Below are 21,782 nucleotides of genomic sequence, written 5' to 3' on the forward strand. Positions count from 1 at the left end.
CGTAATATTGAAACGCACCACACCCTGGCTGCTAACAAGCACGGTTTATTTCGGGAGTGTTGAACACGTCAAGGCCGTTGCAAGGATCGTCACGCCCGTGGAGTTTTCATGTCGACTCTGTGTATCACAGGCAAAGAGAGAATCACCCTCCCCTGTTGTTGCAGGAGTGGGCGGCAAAACGACCACAATACAAACTACTGCCAGCAATATATCACCACTCAATTAATGAAGTCAAAGCCAGATCTGAACATGCTTGAAGGAAACCTTTTGTTCTTATTAAAATTATACTCATGAAGGCAATAAAGAACAATTGCCAGTGAAACTGCATCAGTAAAACTCCATTTAGACACTAGACAATAGACAACAGGTGCAGGAGGAGGCCATGATTGAATGGTGGGGTAGACTTGATGGGCCAAAGGGCCTAATACTGCTCCTATTACTTATGTTAGACGATAGACAATAGGTGCAGGAGGAGGCCATTCGGCCCTTCGAGCCAGCACCGCCATTCACTGTGATCATGGCCGATCATTCTCAATCAGTACCCCGTTCCTGCCTTCTCCCCATACCCCCTGACTCCGCTATCCTTAAGAGCTCTATCTAGTTCTCTCTTGAATGCATTCAGAGAATTGGCCTCCACTGCCTTCTGAGGCAGAGAATTCCACAGATTCACAACTCTCTGACTGAAAAAGTTTTTCCTCATCTCCGTTCTAAATGGCCTACCCCTTATTCTTAAACTGTGGCCCCTGGTTCTGGACTTCCCCCAACATTGGGAACATGTTTCCTGCCTCTAACGCGTCCAACCCCTTAATAATCTTATATGTTTCAATAAGATTCCCTCTCATCCTTATAAATTCCAGTGTAGGAAAATAACTGCAGATGCCTACCCCTTATTCTTAAACTGTGGCATAATGAGATGTAGACATAATGAGATTGACTCCATCCACACTTCATGGCTGCCTTGGTGAGGCAGCCGATATCATCAAAGACTTGTCCCTGTCCCACCCCGGTCATCCCTTCTCCTCCCCACTCCCGCCCGGCAGAAGGTACAGAAGCTTGAAAGCGCGCACCACCAGACCCAGGGACAGCTTCTTCCCCTCTGTTATCAGGCTTCTGAATGGCCCTTCCATAAGGTCGGGTACTGTCTGATTCACCTCTACCCCATTGTAAAGGACCTACCTTTTCAATTCAGTTTATTGTCCCGTGTACCGAGGTACAGTGAAAAGCTTTTGTTGCGTGCTAACCAGTCAGCGGAAAGACAACACACGATTACAATCGAGCCGTCCACAGTGTACAGATACATGATAAGGGAATAATGTTTAGTGCAAGGTAAAGCCAGTAAAAGTCCGATCAAGGATAGTCCGAGGGTCTCCAATGAGGTAGATTGTAGTTCAGGACCGCTCTCTGGTTGTGGTAGGATGGTTCAGTTGCCTGATAACAGTCGGGAAGAAACTGTCCCTGAATCTGGAGGTGTGCGTTTTCACACTTCTGTACCTCTTGCCCGATGGGAGAGGGGAGAAGAGGGAGTGGCCGGGGTGAGACTGGTCCTTGATGATGCTGCTGGCCTTGCCGAGGCAGCGTGAGGTGTAGACAGAGTCAATGGAAGAAGGGTCTCGACCTGAAACGTCCCCCATTCCTTCTCTGCAGAGATGCTGCCTGTCCCGCTGAGTTACGCCAGCTCTTTGTGTCTACCTTCACTGGAAGGGAGGTTGGAGGTTGTGCGATGGTCTGGCCTGCGTTGTTCGCACCGTGAAGCACGGTTTATTTCGGGGGTGTTGAACACGTTGAGGGGATTGCAAGGATGTCAGAGTCTTCATGTCACCTCTGTGAAGCACAGGCAGAGAACCAGCTGCTGGTTGTGGCAGGAGGGACACAATACAAATTACCGCTGGGATTAATTAACCTCTCAATTAATTAGGTAAATAGTTTAGTTTAGAGATACAGCGCGGAAACAGGCCCTTCGGCCCACCGAGTCCGTGCCGGCCAGCGTTCACCCCGCACACATTAACACTATCCTACACACACTAGGGACAATTTGCAGATACGCCAAGCCAATTAACCTACACACCTGCACGTCTTTGGAGTGTGGGAAGAAACCGGAGATCTCAGAGAAAACCCACGCAGGTCACGGGGAGAACGTACAAACTCTGTGCAGACGGCGCCCGTAGTCGGGATGGAACCCGGGTCTCTGGCGCTGTGAGGCAGCAGCTCTACCCGCTGCGCCACCGCACCGCCCCGAGTCCTCACTATCTCGTAAGAAAAAAATAAGTAGGTCGTAAAGATGGCAAAGCTCGCTGCTTTCTAAAAAAAGGAAACCATTTCTAACACTAATGATGAAGTAGATGCCACAGGGCATGCTACTCATGACAGGATGAATTTAACACCAGACACCTGGACTGCCTGGTATTTTATTCACTGGACTTTCCTGTACTTTGGTTAGCAACACCAATGACATTTAGAGTATTGTGTTCAGTTCTGGTCACCGTGTTATTGGAAAGATGTTGTCAAACTGGAAAAGGCGCAGAGAAGATTTACGAGGATGTTGCCAGGACTCGAGGGTCTGAGCTATAGGGAGAGGTTGTGTAGGCTGGGACTCTATTCCTTGGAGCGCAGGAGGATGAGGGGAGATCTTATAGAGTTGTACAAAATCATGAGAGGAATAGATCGGGTAGACGCACAGAGTCTCTTGCAAAGAGTAGGGGAATCGAGGACCAGAGGGCATAGGTTCAAGGTGAAGGGGAAAAGATTTAATGGGAATCTGAGGGGTAACTTTTTCACACAAAGGCTGGTGGGTGTATTGAACGAGCTGCCAGAGGAGGTAGTTGAGGCTGGGACTGTCGCAACGTTTAAGAAATAGTTAGACAGGTGCATGGATAGGACAGGTTTGGAGGGATATGGACCAAATGCAGGCGGGTGGGACTAGTGTAGATGGGACATTGTTGGTTGGTGTGGGCAAGTGGGACTAGTGTAGATGGGACATGTTGGCTGGTGTGGGCAGGTGGGACAAGTGCAGATGGGACATTGTTGGCCGGTGTGGGCAGGTGGGACTAGTGTAGATGGGACATTGTTGGCTGGTGTGGGCAGGTGGGACTAGTGTAGATGGGACATGTTGGCCGGTGTGGGCAGGTGGGACTAGTGTAGATGGGACATTGTTGACCGGTGTGGGCAGGTGGGACTAGTGTAGATGGGACATTGTTGGCCGGTGTGGGCAGGTGGGACTAGTGTAGATGGGACATTGTTGGCCAGTGTGGGCAGGTGGGACTAGTGTAGATGGGACATTGTTGGCCGGTGTGGGCAGGTGGGACTAGTGTAGATGGGACATTGTTGGCCGGTGTGGGCAGGTGGGACTAGAGTAGATGGGACATTGTTGGCCGGTGTGGGCAGGTGGGACTAGTGTAGATGGGACATTGTTGGCCGGTGTGGGCAGGTGGGACTAGAGTAGATGGGACATTGTTGGCCGGTGTGGGCAGGTGGGACTAGTGTAGATGGGACATGTTGGCCGGTGTGGGCAAGTTGGGCCGAAGAGCCTGTTTCCACGCTGTGACTCCATAATGCATGGCATCCTATTGAGAAATGTGCGCCCAGTTAATATTTATAGATGTTTGCATTAAGTCAGAAGGACCAAAAATGTTGTTTTGGAGAGCGTATAATTACAGCTATTTCCTTGCTTTCTTTAAAACAAAAAGTAGGTGCAGCATTTGTAGCCCGTTATAATCAGGGCTGACTTGATAAGTTCAGTATATGACATTTATGCTGGTTAAAACATCTGTTCTAATGATAGATGCAGCAGCCTAGTTCAAAGAGTAATGAATATATTGATGTGCACTGAAGGCTGGCTGGGCCATAAACATGTGAGTGTGTGCACAATTTGGGCTAATGTGCATTTAAAATGCACTTAATGATCTTATTTTTGTTGTATTAACTATAACCGTGAGGCTTGGCCATGTAAATTAATACTGGTGAGTAATTGGGCCATTTTTGTTGTTCTGCGTTCAGGGGTGTTATATGTTTATGTAAATAGAGAATTTATTTGAGAAGGTTCTATTTATAATCACATTCGAGGCAACATATCCACTTGGGTTCTGCATTCAGAAGCGGGCACAACTATGGCTTTTGAAACACATTTGGACAGATATCTGGTAAGAGTGGATGTGGAGAGGATGTTTCCACTAGTGGGAGAGTCTAGGACCAGAGGGCCCGGCCTCTGAATTAAAGGGCGTTCCTTTCGGAAGGAGATGAGGAGGAATTTCTTTAGTCAGAGGGTGGTGAATCTGTGGATTTCTTTACCACAGAAGGCCGTGGAGGCCAAGTCAATGGATATTTTTAAGGCAGAGACAGTTAGATTCTTGATTAGTACAGGTGTCAGGGGTTATGGGGAGAAGGCAGGAGAATGGGGTTAGGAGGGAGATACATCAGCCACGATTGAATGGCGGAGTAGACTTGATGGGCCGAGTGGCCTAATTCTGCTCCTATCACTTATGAACCCATGATAGGAAGGGTTTGGAGGGATATGGACTAAATTGAATAAGCTGCCTTTGATCTTAATTACAGACCTCCATTCTGTACAATTCCTCCTTTGCCGACTCCCCCTGTATCTCACTGAACAGAATACCACCGCCATTCTGTGATGCCAGCAAATGCAAATCGAAGGTATCACAAAATGCTGGAGTAACTCAGCGGGTCAGGCAGCATCTCAGGAGAGAAGGAATGGGTGACGTTTTGGGTCGAGACCCTTCTTCAGACTTCCGAAACGTCACCCATTCCTTCTCTCCTGAGAGTGTAGGAAAATAACTGCAGATGCTGGTACAAATCGAAGGTATTTATTCACAAAATGCTGGAGTAACTCAGCGGGTCAGGCAGCATCTCAGGAGAGAAGGAATGGGATGCTGCCTGACCCGCTGAGTTACTCCAGCATTTTGTGATACCTTCGATTAGTACCAGCATCTGCAGTTATTTTCCTACACAACCATCAAATGCAAATGATAGATTGTGACCTGTGCTCTTTCTTTAAGCGCGAGTAGTTCATGAATTCTTCAACAGGGCATACATCTCCGATGAGTTGTGTGGAAGTTTATTCATGTATTCCGGTGGCTCTGATTTGATGTGAGGATTTCAGGGTTAAATAAATATTTACTGCCGAAAATAGAGTTGGCTGCCTGCGAGCTGTGGCTGGGTAATCTTATTGGTTTTGTCCCGTTTAGCGATACAGCATAGAAACAGGCCCTTTGGCCCACCGAGCCCATGCCAACCATCAATCACCTGTTCACACAAAGGGTGGTGGTGGGCGTGTGGAACGAGCTGCCAGAGGAGGTCATTGAGGCTGGGACTATCCCATCGTTTAAGAAACAGTTAGACAGGTACATGGATAGGACACGTTTGGGGGGATATGGACCAAACGCGGGCAGGTGAGACTAGCGTAGCTGGGACATTGTTGGCCGGTGGGGGCAGGTTGGGCCGAAGGGCCTGTTTCCACGCTCTATCACTCTATGACTCTCTGACTCTAATTCTACGTTATCTCACTTTCTTAGCCACACCCTACAAGTTAGAGGCAGTTTTACAGAGGCCAATTAGCCTAAACGCCCGCATGTCTTTGGGATGTGGGATGAAACTGGAGCAGTTTCTTTTTTCATGTTCTTAGTTACAGGAGCAGAATTAGGCCATTCGGCCCATCGAGTCTACTCTGCCAATCAATCGTGGCTGATCTATCTCTCCCTCCTAACCCCATTCTCCTGCCTTCTCCCCGTAACCCCTGACACCTGCACTAATCAAGAATCTACCTGTCTGCTTTCAAAATCTCTGTTGACTTGGCCTCCACAGCCTTCTGTGGCAATGAATTCCACAGATTCACCACCCTCTGACTGAAGAAATTCCACCTCGTCTCCTCATCGTAGTAGCTCTTTGAGCCAATTTGTTGGTTGTAGTTCGAGTTGCCAACCGTCCCGTATTAGCTGGGACATCCCCTATTTTGGGCTAAATTAGTTTGTCCCGTACGGGACCGCCCTTGTCCCATATTAGTAGGGTTGCCAACTTCCTCACTCCCAAATACGGGACAAAGTGTGATGTCACCGCCCCGCGCCCCACGTGACCTCGCCCAGCCAGCGGCCACGTGCTCCCGCTCCAACAATGGCGGCCTTGTGAAAATTGGAGATGTTTAATATGGTCTCAGATGTCAACCGCGTCTCGAATAAGACCTGCAACCATCCATGAAGCTCGCTCCATGCGCATGTCCCCCGGCTAATGATGGCTTATTATTTTGCAAATAGCGTGGGCATTTTTCATTTTCACAGGTGAGTTGCTATGAACTTTTCATTGCAACAAATTAAATGACTTATTTTTGAGAGAAATGAAGGGGAACGGTCTGTGATGCTGGATGCTTCGATGTGCAGGAGGTTTGGAATATGCTGCAGATAGATGCCAAGTCTTAGGGCGGTCACGGTGACGCAGCGGTAGAGTTGCCGCCTTACAGCGAATGCAGCGCCGGAGACCCGGGTTCGATCCCAACTACGGGCGCCGTCTGTACGGTGTTTGCACGTTCTCCCTGTGACCTGCGTGGGTTTTCTCCGAGATCTTCGGTTTCTTCCCACACTCCAAAGACGTGCAGGTTTGTAGGTTAATTGGCTTGGTGTATGTGTAAATTGTCCCTAGTGGATATAGGATAGTGTTAGTGTGCGGGGATCGCTGGTCGGCGCGGACCCAGTGGGCCGAAAGGGCCTGTTTCCGCGCTGTATCTCTGAACAAGTGCTGGAGTAACTCAGCGGGTCAGGCAGCATCTCTGGGGAAAAGGGATAGGTGATGTTTCGGGTCAGAACCCTTCTTCAGACTCCTGAATATGTGATAACCACTGTTATTCCTGCACAGACATAGAAATTCCTCTTTGTATTAAGTGTTCACATTGGCAAGAGTGCTAAGGAAAGCTGGTTGAGTCATTGATTGAAAAACATGGAATGGAAGCAGGCCCTTCAGCCCCTCTAGTTTTAGAATACTCTACCCTGGGACAAACAGATCAGAGTTTAGAGATAAAGCATGGATACAGGCCCTTCGGCCCACACCCACCAGCGATCACCCATCACATGAGTTCTGTGCTATCCCACTTCCTCATCCACTCCCTACACACACACACAGAGCGATTTACAGAGGACCGATTAATCTGCAAACCCACACGTCTTTGGGATGTGGGAAGAAACCGGAACACCCGCAGAAAACCCAAGCGCCCACAGTGAGAACGTGCAAACTCCACGCAAACAGCGCCTGAGGTCAGGATCGAACCGGGTCTCTGGCGCTGTGAGGCAGTGGCTCCACCCGCTGCACCAGTGTGTGGCGGAGGAACAGGGCAAGGAATTTAATCTCAGCCTTAGTTTGGTCAATATAAGGAATAGGTAGAAGCAACTATGGGCAAGGCACTCAGGACCCAAGCTAGTAAGTAGTATTTTTCTTTACATAGATGGGCTCATCAAATGTACTGGATGTAATAGAGGAAACAAAACCCTTGCAATTATTTATGAGCCACTTCCACGCTCCACTGCCCTGGAAGGTAAAAAGGATGAAGTGTGCAGGGAGGAACGGCAGATGCTGGTTTACACCGAAGATGGACACAAAGTGCTGGAGTAACTCAGCGGGACAGGCAGCATCTCTGGAGAGAAGGAATGGGGGACGTTTCGGGTCGAGACCCTTCTTCAGACTCAAGAAGATTCTCGACCCAAGACGTCACCCATTCCTTCTCTCCACAGATGCTGCCTGACCCGCTGAGTTACTCCAGCACTCTGTGAAACGTCACCTATCCATGTTCTCCACAGATGCTGCCTGACCCGCTGAGTTACTCCAGCACTCTGTGAAACGTCACCTATCCATGTTCTCCACAGATGCTGCCTGACCCGCTGAGTTACTCCAGCACTCTGTTAAACGTCACCTATCCATGTTCTCCACAGATGCTGCCTGACCCGCTGAATTACTCCAGCACTCTGTGTCTACCTTTGTTAGCTTTAACTGGGAGTGTGTGAGCTTCCATCTAAATTACTTTTACAATCAATATTTTAGTTTCTTCGTTTGACTCCTGTTTTTCTTTCACCATCTGTTTTGTTTATTAACAAGATTCAGTGACGCTTGGAGATTTGGAATCTGAAAGTAAATTGTCTGTCCTGTGGGAATCGTGATACAGAGATTGTTGCAGGATACGCCCAGCAACAATGTCAGGCAAAGGCGCTGCCACTGACGATGGAAGCAAGATGTTTATTCCCTCACAGATGGTAACAAAATCTTCGCCCTCAGAGCAGCGTTTCGAGTCGAGACCCTTCTTCAGAAAATAATCCCAGAATTAGTGGTATCACAAAACGCTGGAATAACTCAGCGGGTCAGGCACATCTAGGAGAGAGGGAATGGGTAACGTTTCGGGTCGAGACCCTTCTTCAGAAAATAATCCCAGGAATTAGTGATTTAACACTCTGGGTGCCCACTCTGGAAGGCGACTCCGGACTGTCAAAGCAGCCACAGCCAGACATAAAAACAGCTTGTTTCCACAAGTGATAGTTCTACTCAATAACCAAAGACTGTAGTCTCTTTTTTGCTCTGGTTTATTTTTACCCACATGTTTAGACCGTAATGTTGTATCCTTACTGTTTTGATGTGGTTATGCTTTATTATTTTTTTTTTTTTTTTTTTTTTTTTTTGCTTTATTCTTAATTGTTTTTTTGTTTTAAAAAAATAAATTTGAAAAGCATATGTACAAATAGAAATAAAAGACACATTTGTTACAGAGTTCTTACATAGCTTCAATTTTTAAATTTTTAAAGAGAGAAAATAAAAAACAAAGAAGAAAGGAAAAAAAAACAACAACAAAAAAACTATAAACTATTGGGAAGAGAGAATAAGAGGATTAAAAAAAAAATCTTAATTGTTAACTGTATGTTTGTGTTGTCATTTGTGAGCGGAGCACCAAGGCACATTCCTTGTATCTGCACATACTTGGCCAATAAACTTATTCATTCATTCATTCATTCATATGATGAGCGTTTGTCGGCCCTGGGCCTGTACTCGCTGGAGTTTAGAAGGAATGAGGGGGGACTTCATTGAAATGTACAGAATAGTGAATAGGATACGAGAGGATGTTTCCACTGGTGGGAGAGTCGAGGACTAGAGGCCACAGCCTCAGAATTAAAGGATGTATCTTTAGGAAGGAGATGAGGAGGAATTTCTTTAGTCAGAGGGTGGTGAATCTGTGGAATTAATTGCAATAGGCTGTGGAGGCCAAGTCAATGGATATTTTTAAGGCAGAGATAGATAGATTCTTGATTAGTGCGGGTGTCAGGGGTTATGGGGAGAAGGCAGGAGAATGGGGTTGAGAGGGAAATATAGATCAGCCATGATTGAATGGTGGAGTAGACCGGATCATACGTGATAGGAGCAGAATTAGGCCATTTGGCCCATCAAGTCTACGCCGTTCAATCATGGCTGATCTATCTCTCCCTCCTAACCCCATTCTCCTGCCTTCTCCCCGTAACCCATGACAACCATGGATGGGCAGAATGGCCTAATTCAGCTCCTATCAGTTATGAAGATGAACATTTGGATAATTGTGGAGTTCTCCCTAGTATTCTAGGCAACATCCTGGCTAATGCTTCCTACATTACATAGTGGCTTCCAAAACATTTCTTTAGCTGACGATAAACACAAGACAGCTAAAGAGATGTAGAAATGAAGAACTACAGATGCTGGTTTGTGCCAAAGGTGGATGACGTTTTGGGTTGAGATCTTTCTTTGGGATTGAGTTCAGTCCGAAGAAGGGTCCCGCCCCGAAACCTCACCCATCCTTATTCTCCAGAGATGCTGCCTGACCCGTTGAGTTACTCCAGCACTTTGTGTCTATCTTTGGCATCAACCGGCATCTGTAGTTCATCGTCTCTACATTTCTTTAGCTGTCTTGTTCTGTCTGCGTAGTAAAGCTGTTATTTTAGAGTCACAGAGTGGTACAGCGTGGCAACAGGCCCTTCGGCCCAACCTGCCTACACCGGCCAACATGTCCCAGCTACACTAGTCCCACCTGCCTGCGTTTGGCCCATATCCCTCCAAACCCGTCCTATCCATGTACCTGTCTAACTGTTTCTTAAACGTTGGGATAGTCCCAGCCTCAACTACCTCCTCTGGCATCTCGTTCCACACACCCACCACCCTTTGTGTGAAAACGATACCCCTCAGATTCCTATTAAATCTTTTCCCTTTCTCCTTAAACCTATGTCCTCTGGTCCTCGATTCCCCTACTCTGGGCAAGAGACTCTGTGCGTTTACCCGATCTATTCCTCTCATGATTTTATACACCTCTGTAAGATCACCCCTCATCCTCCTGCGCTCCAAGGAATAGAGATCCAGTCTATTCCGCCTCTCCCTGTCACTCACACCCTCTAGACAATAGACAATAGGTGCAGGAGGAGGCCATTCGGCCCTTCGAGCCAGCACCGCCATTCAATGTGATCATGGCTGATCATTCTCAATCAGTACCCCGTTCCTGCCTTCTCCCCATACCCCCTGACTCCGCTATCCTTAAGAGCTCTATCCAGCTCTCTCTTGAATGCATTCAGAGAATTGGCCTCCACTGCCTTCTGAGGCAGAGAATTCCACAGATTCACAACTCTCTGACTGAAAAAGTTTTTCCTCATCTCAGTTCTAAATGGCCTTATTCTTAAACTGTGGCCCCTTGTTCTGGACTCCCCCAACATTGGGAACATGTTTCCTGCCTCTAACGTGTCCAACCCCTTAATAATCTTATATGTTTCGATAAGATCCCCTCTCATCCTTCTAAATTCCAGTGTGTACAAGCCTAGTCGCTCCAGTCTTGCAACATACGACAGTCCCGCCATTCCGGGAATTAACCTAGTGAACCTACGCTGCACGCCCTCAATAGCAAGAATATCCTTCCTCAAATTTGGAGACCAAAACTCTAGTCCTGGCAACATCTTTGTAAATCTTCTCTGCGCCCTTTCCAGCTTGACAAATCTTTCCTATAACACGGTGCCCAGAACTGAAAACAATACTCTTATACTGTACATATTCAATTTAATTCAATTGCAGACTGGGTAAGATTTCTCTGTTCAAAACATATACTGATTGATATCTGCACAAACATAAAGCAAAAGATGTTAATCTCCCTTGGTGATTCCTATCTAATTGTGTAGCCTAATGAAAGAGAATTTCCCACATCGTGAAACTGAATTAGGAAACCTAATGATTTCTTACGTGACAATTTGTGAACGGGAAATTAATGCTGGCAGTTGTACATTTTGTCTGTCTATGTCCAATTGTTGGGTATGAAATTTTTAATTTAGTTTCTTTTTGTCAAACAGGATCATGCAGTTTCTATCCTGAGATGATATTCATAGAGAACTGCTGCTTTGTGCAAAATAACTAGAGGCTTGTAGTGGGAGGCACAGCGCGGGCTCTAATAGTGGAGAATTGCTGCTTGCATTATGCCTTTATTGCCCCCCTCTCTCCTCATCTCTCCCCTCACACACACGCACGCACTCTCACACACACACTCACACGCACACACACACACACTCACACGCACACACGCACACACACTCACACACACTCTCACACACACACACACTCACACATGGACACACACACACACTCACACGCACACTCACATGCATGCATTCCCACACACACACACTCACACACTCACACACACACACACATACACACACACTCACGCTCACTCTCACACACACACTCACACACGCACACACGCGCACGCACACACACACTCACACACGCACTCTCACACACACACGCAAACACACACACACGCACACACGCACTCTCACACACACATGCACACACACACACACGCACTCTCACACACACACGCACACACACACACACACACTCTCACACACACACACACACTCTCACACACACACACACACACACACACACACACACACACACACACACACACACACACACACTCACACACACACTCACACACACAAACACTCACTGCGTCTTTGGAGTGTGGGAGGTATCCAGAACACCCGGGGAAACCCGCGCCGGTCACGGGGAGAACGTGCAAACTCCGTACAGACAGCACCCATAGTCAGGATGGAACCCGGGTCTGTGGCGCCGTGAGGCAGCAACTCTACCCACTGCGGCACAGTGCCACTCCATCTTTAGGAATCCGATGAAGATTGATACTAAACTGGTTTAAAATTAGATTTGAACGGCTAAATAACTATTTCATGAACGCTGTGAAGGATTTGCTTTTTGATTACTGTACACAGATTTAATTTACACCCAACATCGGAGGTCAGGGCGGTTTAATCTGTGTTTTGTTGTTGTTCCACTATCTCATTATAAAATGATCAATACAGCTTAGGAAGACGGCAGAAAATGATTCATTTTCCACCTCCTGTACGGGAGAACTCTTCCGAGTGTTAGTTTAGTCAGGGCTTTCTGCAGACAGCTACAGCTGACAGTGGTAGACCGCTGAGTTGTGGCCCTCTAATGCACACTTAAGTGAAGAGGCCGATTTGTCATGGGGCGCCACGATTTTCTTCAATACAACAACGGTGGCGCAGCGGGTGGAGCTGCTGCCTCACGGCGCCAGAGACCCGAGTTCCATCCTGATCACGGGCGCTGTCTGTACGGAGTTTGCACGTTCTCCCCGTGAATCGCTGGAATTTAGAAGATTGAGGGGGGATCTTATAGAAACTTACAAAATTCTTAAGGGGTTGGACAGGCTAGATGCAGGAAGATTGTTCCCGATGTTGGGGAAGTCCAGAACAAGGGGTCACAGTTTAAGGATAAGGGGGAAGTCTTTTAGGACTGAGATGAGAACATTTTTTTTCACACAGAGAGTGGTGAATCTGTGGAATTCTCTGCCACAGAAGGTAGTTGAGGCCAGTTCATTGGCTATATTTAAGAGGGAGTTAGATGTGGCCCTTGTGGCTAAAGGGATCAGGGGGTATGGAGAGAAGGCAGGTACGGGATACTGAGTTGGATGATCAGCCATGATCATATTGAATGGCGGTGCAGGCACGAAGGGCCGAATGGCCTACTCCTGCACCTATTTTCTATGTTTCTATGTTTCTATGACCCGCGTGGGTTTTCTCCGGGTGCTCCGGTTTCCTCCCACACTTCAAAGACGTAAGGGTTTGTCGGTTAGTTGGCTTGGTACAAGTGTAAATTGTCCCCAGCGTGTGTGTGGGGTAGTGTTAGTATGCGGGGATCGCTGGTCGGCAGGGGCCTGTTTCTGCGCTGTTTCGCTAACACTAAAAAACACTTCACTGGCCTTTATACGGCACTAAAGGTTATTCCCGTTATCCTGTATCTGTAAACTGTGGATGGCTTGATTGTAATCACCTCTAGTCTTTCCGATGACTGGTTAGCACGCAACAAAACCTCTGTAAACGTGACAAACGTGACTGTGGAATTCTCTGCCTCAGAAGGCAGTGGAGGCCAATTCTCTGGATGCTTTCAAGAGAGAGTTGGATAGAGCTCTTAAAGATAGCGGAGTCAGGGGGTATGGGGAGAAGGCAGGAACGGGGTACTGATTGTGGATGATCAGCCATGATCACGGTGAATGGCGGTGCTGTCTCACAGGGCCGAATGGCCTCCTCCTGCACCTATTGTCTATTGTCTATTGTCTATAAAATAAAATAAACTTAACTCAGCTTCTATGCTCTATGTTCCATGTTCTCAACTCATGCCTTGAACCAAAATGTAGAAACAAAGAATTGCAGATACTGGTTTATACCAAAGATGGCCACAAAGTGCTGGAGTAACTCAACGGGACAGGCAGCATCTCTGGAGAAAAAGGATAGGTGATGTTTCTTCAGACTATTTTCAGTCCGGGACGGACTGTCTGAAGAAGGGCCTCGCCCCGAAACGTCACCCATTCCTTCTCTCCAGAGATGCTGCCTGACCCGCTGAGTTACTCCAGCACTCTGTGAAACGTCACCTATCCATGTTCTCCAGAGATGCTGCCTGACTCGCTGAGTTACTCCAGCACTCTGTGAAACGTCGCCTATCCATGTTCTCCAGAGATGCTGCCTGACCCGCTGAGTTACTCCAGCACTCTGTGAAACGTCGCCTATCCATGTTCTCCACAGATGCTGCCTGACCCGCTGAGTTACTCCGGCACTCTGTGTCCATCTTCATTCTATTTTCAAGATTTTTTTAAAAAAGATGTCTCCGCGGTGCGTTATTAAATCCTGATGTTATCACCGTCTATCAGTTTAGCCTCAAACAACTTTCACAGTTGATTAAAAAACATAATTGTCATTTAATAAACCTCAATTTCACAACATCACACAGTAGGATTGAACCGGAGTTTCGAGGTGTTCCAATTAAGTTTTCCACATCTGTTTGAGTTTAATCCCTCCTTACAGGCCCTTGTAATGTATGCTTTCTACGCAGGTACAAGCTCGTGTTTCGTTAGGCTACAAATTCTGACTTGCCTAAATCTAATTTAAATCAATTCCATTTAAATTTCATTAAATTCCATTTAAGTGTTAGCGGGAAGACTGAATGCAAAACCACGAGCAGACAGGAAGGTCTCAGATACCAGATACGGTTTAATTCCCATGAAGTAAACAATACCAATTGATTTATTCACAAAATGCTGGAGTAACTCAGCAGGTCAGGCAGCATCTCGGGAGAGAAGGAATGGGTGACGTTTCGGGTCGAGACCCTTCTCCAGCACTCTGTAAACAATACCAGTTCATTTCATACAAATTGAAATTTAACACAAGATGAGAACATTGCTAACACCTTATGGGGTTTTATTGGGTGGTGGTTAGACAATAGACAATAGACAATAGGTGCAGGAGGAGGCCATTCTGGAGAGAAGGAATGGATGACGTTTTGGGTCGAGACCTTTCTTCACTTTCCTACACTCCAGAGATGCTGCCTGACCCGCTGAGTTACTCCAGCACTCTGTGAAATGTCACCTATCCATGTTCTCCACAGATGCTGCCTGACCCGCTGAGTTACTCCAGCACTCTGTGAAACGTCACCTATCCATGTTCTCCACAGATGCTGCCTGACCCGCTGAGTTACTCCAGCACTCTGTGAAACGTCGCCTATCCATGTTCTCCACAGATGCTGCCCGACCCGCTGAATTACTGCAGCATTTTGTGATACCTTCGATTTGTTCCAGCATCTGCAGTTATTTTGCTGCACATCTTGCCAACTGAAACTGAGTTTAGTTGAGTTTAGTTTATTGTCATGTGTTTATGAACTATTGAAAAGGAGGAGAAATTCTGTGCCAGGAATGGTGAATGTGGTGCTGGTAACAGCACTGATGCCACACAGTCTGTGTGGAGACCGCGTGTGAAATGCTGACAGATGGGCTGACGTTTATAAAGGCAGGCTTTCAAAAGTGAGTTATATGTGCAGCGCTCGGCTATTTATTACTTGCAATTGTCAGGAAGTGTTTGGAACATCACCAAATAGCTTCGATTTTTGTATGTTTTTTGTAGTTTTGGAGATACAGCGTGGAAACAGGCCCTTCGGTCCACTGGGTCCGCGCCGACCAGTGATCCCCGCACATAACACCATCCTACACCCACTAGGGACATTTTTTACATTTACATCGCTCCCATTCCTTCTCTCCAGAGATGCTGCCCGACCCGCTGTGTTACTCCAGCATTTTGGGTCTATCTTCATTTTGATTGTATTAGGTTCCAATAATTTAAATGTATTTACAAGTATTAATGATTTATAAAAGCTCCCTCGGGATGAAGAAATAAGCTGAAATTCAATCTGCTCAGTTGCAGAGAAGAGAGATTAACAACAGCTGTTAAAATGAAACTCGGCTGCAGAATCCTGAGTCCAGGATTCAATCCGATGGCATGGAGAATCTCGACTGCCTCTGGTTTAGTTTAGTTTAGGCGTGCAGCGCGGAAACAGGCCCTTCGGCCCACCGAGTCTGCACCGACCAGCGATCCCTGCACACAACACTGTCCTGCACACACGAGGGGCAATTTATACATTTACACCAAGCCAATTAACCGACAAAACCTGCACGTCTTTGGAGTGTGTGTGTGGAAACCGAAGATCTCGGAGAAAACACACGCAGGTCACGGGGAGAACGTACAAACTCCGTACAGACGGTGCCCTTAGTCGAGATGGAACCCGTGTCTCCGGCGCTGTGAGGCAGCAACTCTACCGCCGCGCCACCGTGACCACCTTTGCGATGTTGTTAACGATCCCTCTCTCTCCACACACACACACACGCACACATACGCACACACGCACATACACGCACACATACGTACACACACGCGCGCACACACACGCACACACACACATACGTACACACGCACGCACACACACGCACACACACACACACACACACACACACGCACACACACGCACACATACGTACACACACATACGTACACACACGCGCACACACACACACACACACACACATGCACACACACGCACACATACGTACACACACACACACACGCGCACACATACGTACACGCTAAAAACAAACAACAAACAAACAGGGAGATCGTACAAACTCAGTACAGCCAGCACCCGTGGTCGGGGTGGAACCCGGGTCTCTGGCGCCATGAAGCAGCAACTCTACCGCTGCGCCACCGCGCCGCCCCACATCTGTTGCCTTGGTCTATATCATTAAATGGCGGTAAATGAATTATAGTCGGCAAGGACTGAAACGCAAGGCCGTGAGGTGGAATTGGCTCCAGCACGCTAATAATTTGCTAAAGTGAAATATCTGAGCGATAACAAAACGTGTGAATTATCGCGTGGGAGCAGGCTTGCTCAGCAGCGGAAGATTAATTTAAACGCCACGCCACCAGGCTGGCAATCATTCTCTCCCGTAGAATAAGCAGGGAGTTCAAATGACAGCGGTTTCCCAGTCGTGTAAAAGACTGTCGTAACTCACTCCAGCCTGCCACCGTCACCATGAATAATGGATCCCCACACAGCCAGAGAGAGTCGGCTGTCACTGTGATTGAGAGCTGGGTATCTCCTGCCACCTGCCTCCCATGTGAGAAGGCACATTTAAAACTGTCAATGGACTTTAAGATAGGAGAAAGCAAAGAAAACTGCAGATGCTGGTTGATGCACAGAAGGACTGGAGTATCGGACAATAACTGCAGATGCTGGTACAAATCGAAGGTATTTATTCACAAAATGCTGGAGTAACTCAGCGGGTCAGGCAGCATCTCAGGAGAGAAGGAATGGGTGATGTTTCGGGTCGAGACCCTTCTTCAGACTGATGACGTTTCGGGTCGAGACCCTTCTTCAGTCTGAAGAAGGGTCTCGACTCGAAACGTCACCCATTCCTTCTCTCCTGAGATGCTGCCCGACCCGCTGAGTTACTCCAACATTTTGTGAATGAAGGACTGGAGTAGATCGGGTAAACGCACAGAGTCTGAAGAAGGGTCTCGACCTGAAACTCCACCCATTCCTTCTCTCCAGAGATGCTGCCTGACCCGCTGAGTTACTCCAGCATTTTGTGTCCATCTTCGGTGTAGACCAGCATCTGCCGTTCCTCCCTGCACACTTCATCCTTTGTACCTTCCAGGGCAGTGGAGCGTGGAAGTGGCTCATAAATAATTGCAAGGGTTTTGATTCCTCTATTGCATCCAGTACATTTGAACCCATCTATGTAAAGAAAAATACTACTTACTAGCTTGTGTCATGAGTGTCTTGCCCAGAGTAGGGGAATCGAGAACCAGAGGACATAGGTTTAAGGTGAGTGGGGAGAGATTTCATACAAACCCGAGGGGCAACTTTTTTATACAAAGGGTGGTGGGTGTACGGAACGAGCTGCCGGAGGAGGTAGTTGAGGCTGGGACTATCGCAACGTCTAAGAAACATTTAGACAGGTACATGGATAGGACAGGTTTGGAGAGATATGGGCCAAACACAGGCAGGTGGGACTAGTGTAGGTGGGTCATGTTGGTCAGTGTGGGCAAGTTGGGCCGAAGGGCCTGTTTCCACGCTGTATCACTCTGTGACTCAGCAGGTCAGGCAGCATCCCTGGAGGACATGGACAGGTGACGATTTGGGTCTCGATTTATCCGTGTTCTCCAGAGATGTTGCTGGACACGCTGAGTTACTCCAGCATTTTGTGTCCTTTTGTGACTTTTGTAGCTGGATTGTGTTATGTGCCTTTTCCCTGTCAGTGGAATCACCCTTGGTTTTCAAAGTTGATTAACCTGGTTACGGTTTTTGTAGCGAAGAGTCTTTGGTTCACAATGCCCACGCTGAACATGATACAAAGTTAAACTGATCTCTGTGCTTTCAGGTGATCCATCTCCCTCCATTCCTTGCGTGCCCATGTGTAGGGTTGCCAACTTCCTCACTCCCAAATAAGGGACAAAAGGTGACGTCACCGCCCCGCGCCCCACGTGACCTCACCCAGCCAGCGGCCACGTGCTCCCGCTCCACTAATGGCGGCCGCCCGGGGCGGGAGGCGGGCTGCTACGCAACCTCCGTTAGGAGAACACACTCGGCCCGGCTCCCCGAACACACTCCGTTAGCCTACAGTGTCCGGGCCTACAGCGGCCCGCGGGCCTACAGTGTCCGGGCCTACAGCGTCCGGGCCTACAGTGTCCGGGCCTACAGCGTCCGGGCCTACATTGTCCGGGCCTACAGCGTCCGGGCCTACAGTGTCCGGGCCTACAGCGTCCGGGCCTACAGTGTCCGGGCCTACAGTGTCCGGGCCTACAGTGTCCGGGCCTACAGTGTCCGGGGCTACAGTGTCCGGGCCTACAGTGTCCGGGCCTACAGTGTCTGGGCCTACAGCACCCCCTGGGCCTACAGTGTCCGGACCTACAGTGTCCGGGCCTACAGCGCCCCCTAGGCCTAATATGCGACAAGGGCGGTCCCATACGGGACAAACCGATTTAGCCCAAAATACAGGATGTCCCGGCTAATACGGGACAGTTGGCAACCCTAGCCATGAGCCTAGCCAAAAGCCTCTTCAATCATATGTGTTTCCACCACCACCACCACCACCACATGCAGTGTGTTCCAGGCATCAAAACCAGATACAACAGTGGTGTTTAAGAAGCCTTCAGACAGGCACATGGGTATGTAGAGAATGGGGGGGGAGTGTGGAATATGTGCAGGCAGGGGAGATTATAGTTTAGTTTAGTTTAGAGATACAGTGTGGAAACAGGCCCTTCAAGGCCGACCAGCGATGACCAGCGTATACTAGCTCTACTCTACACACCAATGACAATCTACAGAAGCCAATTAACCATCAGACCTGTAGATCTTTGGAGTGTGGGAGGAAACAGGTGTACAACGACGGTGTTTAACAGGCGTTTAGACGGGTTCATGGACATGTAGGGAACGGAGGGATGTGGATCACATGCAGGCAGAGGAGATGAGTTTAACGGCATCACGTTCGGCATGGACATTGTGGGCCGAAGGGCCTGTTCCTGTGCTGTACTGTTCTATGTTCTGTTCCCAGTCCCTGCCTTTGCCCTTTAGCATTATAAAAATCTATTAATCTCAGATTTAAAATGGACATCAGTGGTGGAAGAGAATTCTAGCCATTCCACGTTCTGTGTGTGCTTCCGAATGTAATTTGTAGACTCTGCCATCTTGCCCAAACCTGTGGGAATAGGTTTTTTTTTCTATATCAACCTGTGAGATCTCCCAGTTCCTTAACATCTTGAAATCGTTGATCTCATCACCACCTCATCTTCGAAATCACTCGGACTTTAGTTCAGTTTTTAAAATTTTGTTTATGGTCACGTGTACCGAGGTACAGTGAAAAGCTTTTGTTGCGCGCTAACCAGTCAGTGGAAAGACTGTACATGATTACAATCGAGCCGTCCACAGTGTACGATACAGGGAATAACTTGAATAATGTTTAGTGCAAGATAAATCCATAAAAGTCCAATTAAAGATCGTCCGAGGGTCTCCAAGTTTCATTAGTGTCGCCTTGTATTAAATAGCCATTGGGGTCATGGTCTCAGTGGTGCAGAGGGTGGCACGGTGGTGCAGCGGTAGAGCAGCGCCAGAGACCCAGGTTCCATCCCGACCACGGGCGCTGTCTGTACGGAGTTTGCACGCTCTCCCTTTGACCTGCGTGGGTTTTCTCCGGGCGCTCCGGTTTCCTCCCACACTCCAAAGACGCGCAGGTTTGTAGACTAATTGGCTTCAGTAAAGATTGTAAATTGTCCCTGGTGTGTGTGTGTGTGTGTGTGTGTGTGTGTGTGTGTGCGTGTGCGTGTGCGTGTGTGTGTGTGTGTGTGTGTGGGGGGGGTGTGTGTGTGTGTGTGTGTGTGTGTGGGATCGTGTCAGTGTGCGGGGTGATCGCCAGTCGGTGCGGACTCGGTGGGCCTGTTTCCGCGCTGAATCTCTAAGCTAAACTAAACTCTTCGTTGTGGTAAATCGCTGTTGTCGTGGCCACATAACAGATATGCCCTTCAATAAGAGACATTACTGTAAGATGGTGCGTTTAGATATGCTTTTATAATGTTGCTGAAATTGTATATTTCTCTTTACTGTTCTCTTCTCTGTTCAAACACAAACTAAAATAGATTGAAATGAGAAGGAGTTTACTTACTCCAGAGCATCAGTGTGTTCAGTAGTAACCTCATTCTCCACTTCAGCGACTGCCCGATACTTAAAATCAGCAACTCCTCTGGCAGTGCAGTGTTCTTCAACTCTGCACTCTCAATCTTCATTCCCACAGTCCCAGCAGGTCCCAGTCTCTGTAAACTACATAATGCACCAGAAAACATAGTTCAGTAGGTGTATTTATTTTTACACGCGCACACACACATGCACACACACACACACATGCACACACACACGCACACACACATGCACATAGATATATATACACACATACGTATACACGCGCACACACACACACACATAGATATATACACACGCACACACGCACACACATGCACATAGATATATATACACACATACGTATACACGCGCACACACACACACACACACATAGATATATACACACGCACACACGCACACACACACACGCACACACACACACGCACACACACATGCACATAGATATATATACACACATACGTATACACGCGCACACACACACACACACACATAGATATATACACACACACACACGCACACACGCCCACACTCACATGCACACATGCACACACAAGCACGCCCACACACACACACACATGCACATAGATACATATACACACACATACGTAAACACACACACACACACATAGATATATATACACACACACACACAGATATATACGAACACACACATACGTATACACACACACACGCACACACATACACACACACAGATATTTATACACACAGATATATATACACACGCACACACATACACACGCACACACATATGTATCTGTATATGTGTGGGATAAAATTGCAGATGCTGGTTTAAATCAAAGGTAGACACAAAATGCTGGAGTAACTCAGCGGGTCGGGCAGCATCTCGGAAGGAATGTGTATAACAGTATAACAGTATAACAGTATAACAGTATAACAGAGTATAACAGAGCTTTATTTGTCGTTCGGTACCGAAGTACCGAACGAAACTACATAGCAGTCATAGAAAAAAAAAAGAACACAAGACACATAGCCCCAACACAAACGTCCATCACAGTGACTCCAAACACCCCCTCACTGTGATGGAGGCAACAAAACTTCCCCTCTCTTCCCCACGCCCACGGACAGACGGCTCGTCCCCGACCGACCCGCACAGTCCCCGCACCGGGCGCTGAAACGTCTCACGGCCGAACCGGGCGATGAAAGGCCCG

At 47.8% G+C, this 21,782-nt stretch overlaps 1 protein-coding gene across 1 annotated transcript in view; it reads left to right on the forward strand.

Annotated features, from left to right (window-relative positions):
• Positions 1 to 7,385: 7,385 nt before the first annotated feature.
• Positions 7,386 to 21,782, forward strand: part of sez6b (seizure related 6 homolog b) — a 223,304-nt gene continuing 208,907 nt past the window's right edge. Inside the window, 1 exon segment of the mRNA XM_078422809.1 lies at positions 7,386 to 7,413. Coding sequence (XP_078278935.1) covers positions 7,386 to 7,413 — 28 coding nt within the window.

This window comes from Rhinoraja longicauda, chromosome 26 (genome assembly GCF_053455715.1).
Source record: "Rhinoraja longicauda isolate Sanriku21f chromosome 26, sRhiLon1.1, whole genome shotgun sequence".
Classification (NCBI taxonomy): Eukaryota; Metazoa; Chordata; class Chondrichthyes; order Rajiformes; family Arhynchobatidae; genus Rhinoraja; species Rhinoraja longicauda.